This window comes from Echinops telfairi, unplaced genomic scaffold (assembly GCF_000313985.2).
Source record: "Echinops telfairi isolate 266 unplaced genomic scaffold, ASM31398v2 ScPeMD7_53;HRSCAF=182, whole genome shotgun sequence".
Classification (NCBI taxonomy): Eukaryota; Metazoa; Chordata; class Mammalia; order Afrosoricida; family Tenrecidae; genus Echinops; species Echinops telfairi.
The window spans coordinates 3,704,418-3,706,540 of NW_022103951.1; the positions used below are offsets into that span (position 1 = coordinate 3,704,418).

At 45.3% G+C, this 2,123-nt stretch overlaps 1 protein-coding gene across 1 annotated transcript in view; it reads left to right on the forward strand.

Moving 5' to 3' along the window:
• ACOT9 (acyl-CoA thioesterase 9) overlaps window positions 1-1,524 on the forward strand; it is a 35,594-nt gene extending 34,070 nt beyond the window's left edge. Inside the window, exons 10-13 of the mRNA XM_004709991.2 lie at window positions 157-224; window positions 872-983; window positions 1,163-1,253; window positions 1,435-1,524. Of these exons, the coding sequence (XP_004710048.2) occupies window positions 157-224; window positions 872-983; window positions 1,163-1,253; window positions 1,435-1,524 (361 nt within the window). The remainder of the gene's footprint in view (window positions 1-156; window positions 225-871; window positions 984-1,162; window positions 1,254-1,434) is intronic.
• Window positions 1,525-2,123: the final 599 nt, after the last annotated feature.

Consider the following 2,123-nt stretch of genomic DNA (forward strand, 5'->3'; position numbering starts at 1 on the left):
GTGTGTTCTTGATTAAATATTTGGTCTATATGGACCAAATAGACCATTCCCTAGCTTGTCGTGACTTCTTTCCAAAATCGGGACGTCCGCAAAACAGGCAGTTGTGTATGGAGGCAATTAGCTACACCTAAACTGTATGTGTGTGCTTCTCTTTAGGCCAGCATTTGTAAATCCACTCATCATTGAAAGTGAAGAGGAGCAAAAGCTGTTTGAACAAGGAGAATGTATGTTCATGTGCTTATAATAAGATGTATTGTAAAGTTCATTAAGTATTCTGCAAAGAGACTATGCATGGGCTCTTCTTGCCAATCACTGGTGTTGTGGATGCCAAGAATCTAGTAAAAGTATCGTTTTACTCTATAAACCACACCTATTGCTATCGAGCTGATTCCAACACGCAGCGACCTTATAGGATAGAATAGAGCTCCTCTACAGGTTTTCCCAGCCAGGATCGTTCAGTTAGCAGCCAAGCGCTTGACCACTGTGTCACCAGGGCGTCTTTTCTGCTCCATGCTCTGAAAGAGTGTGTCTTGAGCAAACAATATTAAGTGATTTTTTTCTCATTTCTTGAAGAAACAGAAGTATCTTTAATGGAATAACTGTCCCCCAGGGCCTTAAAGCAGAATGGCAGTGAGTAGGCCCACACTGCTATCATTCTCATGGGAAATCAAAGAATCATGGAAATCTGATGTAATCTGTGCAGCCTTTGCTTAGATATGTGTATAATTTTTCAGTGGCCCTTTTGAAACCCTAAAATCCCATCTTTTGTCAGACTCCAAAAGACCAGGATCAGGACCCCCACCCCGGCATGGTAGTGAGACCCTCTTGACCACAGATCCTTTTTATTGTTCCCCTACTCCCCACATGCCAGTGAACAAGGGGAGACGGATTGCCTTTAGCTCCTCGTCGTTACTGAAAGTGGCTCCCAGTGCCGAGGAGAGTACCATCATACACGAGATGTTTCTTAGCACGCTGGACTCAAAGTAAGTCCTGATGGGGACACTGCAGACTGAGCCTTTAAACATTGGCCTTCTCTAGAGCTCAGCTTGGGCAGGGTGGGGCCAGGGTGGGGGTTGTTTTTCAAAGGTTTTACTTTTTAGCAGGAAAAAAACAACAACGCCCATGGCATTACCCATGGTTTAATAACTTCCCATTTGTATAGGACTATAAGTTTTCGAAGTCGAGTTTTGCCACCAAATGCCGTGTGGATGGAGGATTCGAAATTGAAGAGCTTGCAAATCTGCCATCCCCAGGTAATGTAACTTCGCAGGACATCTTCTGAGTAGCACAGCTACTTGCATCTGTGATACTCATCTAGGACTTTTAAACAGACCTGCACCTTTAAGCTGACCTGCATTCTCTGGGACTCATTCTTCTGCTTTGGGTATGAAGGTGACTCCAAGTTTGTATTACTGTTCATTTTATGTCCTATAGGAGCGGAACATTTTCAATCGGATCTTTGGCGGTTTCCTTATGAGGAAAGCATATGAACTTGGATGGGCTACTGCTTGTAGCTTTGGGTGAGTTCTCTGTAAGGCCCTTCAGCTTCTGGGAGGCAATTTATCCCCAAACCAAACAAACGTACTGCCATTGAGTCATCAATTCTGACTCATAGCAATGCCTGCAAGCTTCTGAGACTGTAACTCTTAATGCAAGTAAAAAGCACAGTCTTTCTCCCAAGGAAGAGCTGGTGATTTCAAACTGCTGACCTTGCAGTTAGCAGCCCAATTCATAACCACTATGTTACCAGGGCTCCTACCATGCTGAAGGGAAACCCGTGGAGCCCACCTGGATGTGTTTAGGGAGGCGTTGGGTTTTTGAGTATGAGGACCATCCTGATACCAGCTGGATGTGCTCTTTATTGCAGAAGGCTGTTGCTGGGGTCTCGTTAAATTCGGACATTACTCACCTACTGCGAAAAGGAGGCAGTACCAGGCAGAATGGCAGATCGGCCATTGGCTCTTGCATAGCCCGGGTTTGAACTCTGCGGTCCACTCATAGGCGGGTTTTCTTTTTCCCCATTGCTATGGTGGTGAGCTCAGGTGTATGGGAGTATGGGGTTAAAATGTCCTGACAGGGATTATGGCCATGCGAACCGTTTGTCTTGCCACTTACTGCTCCCT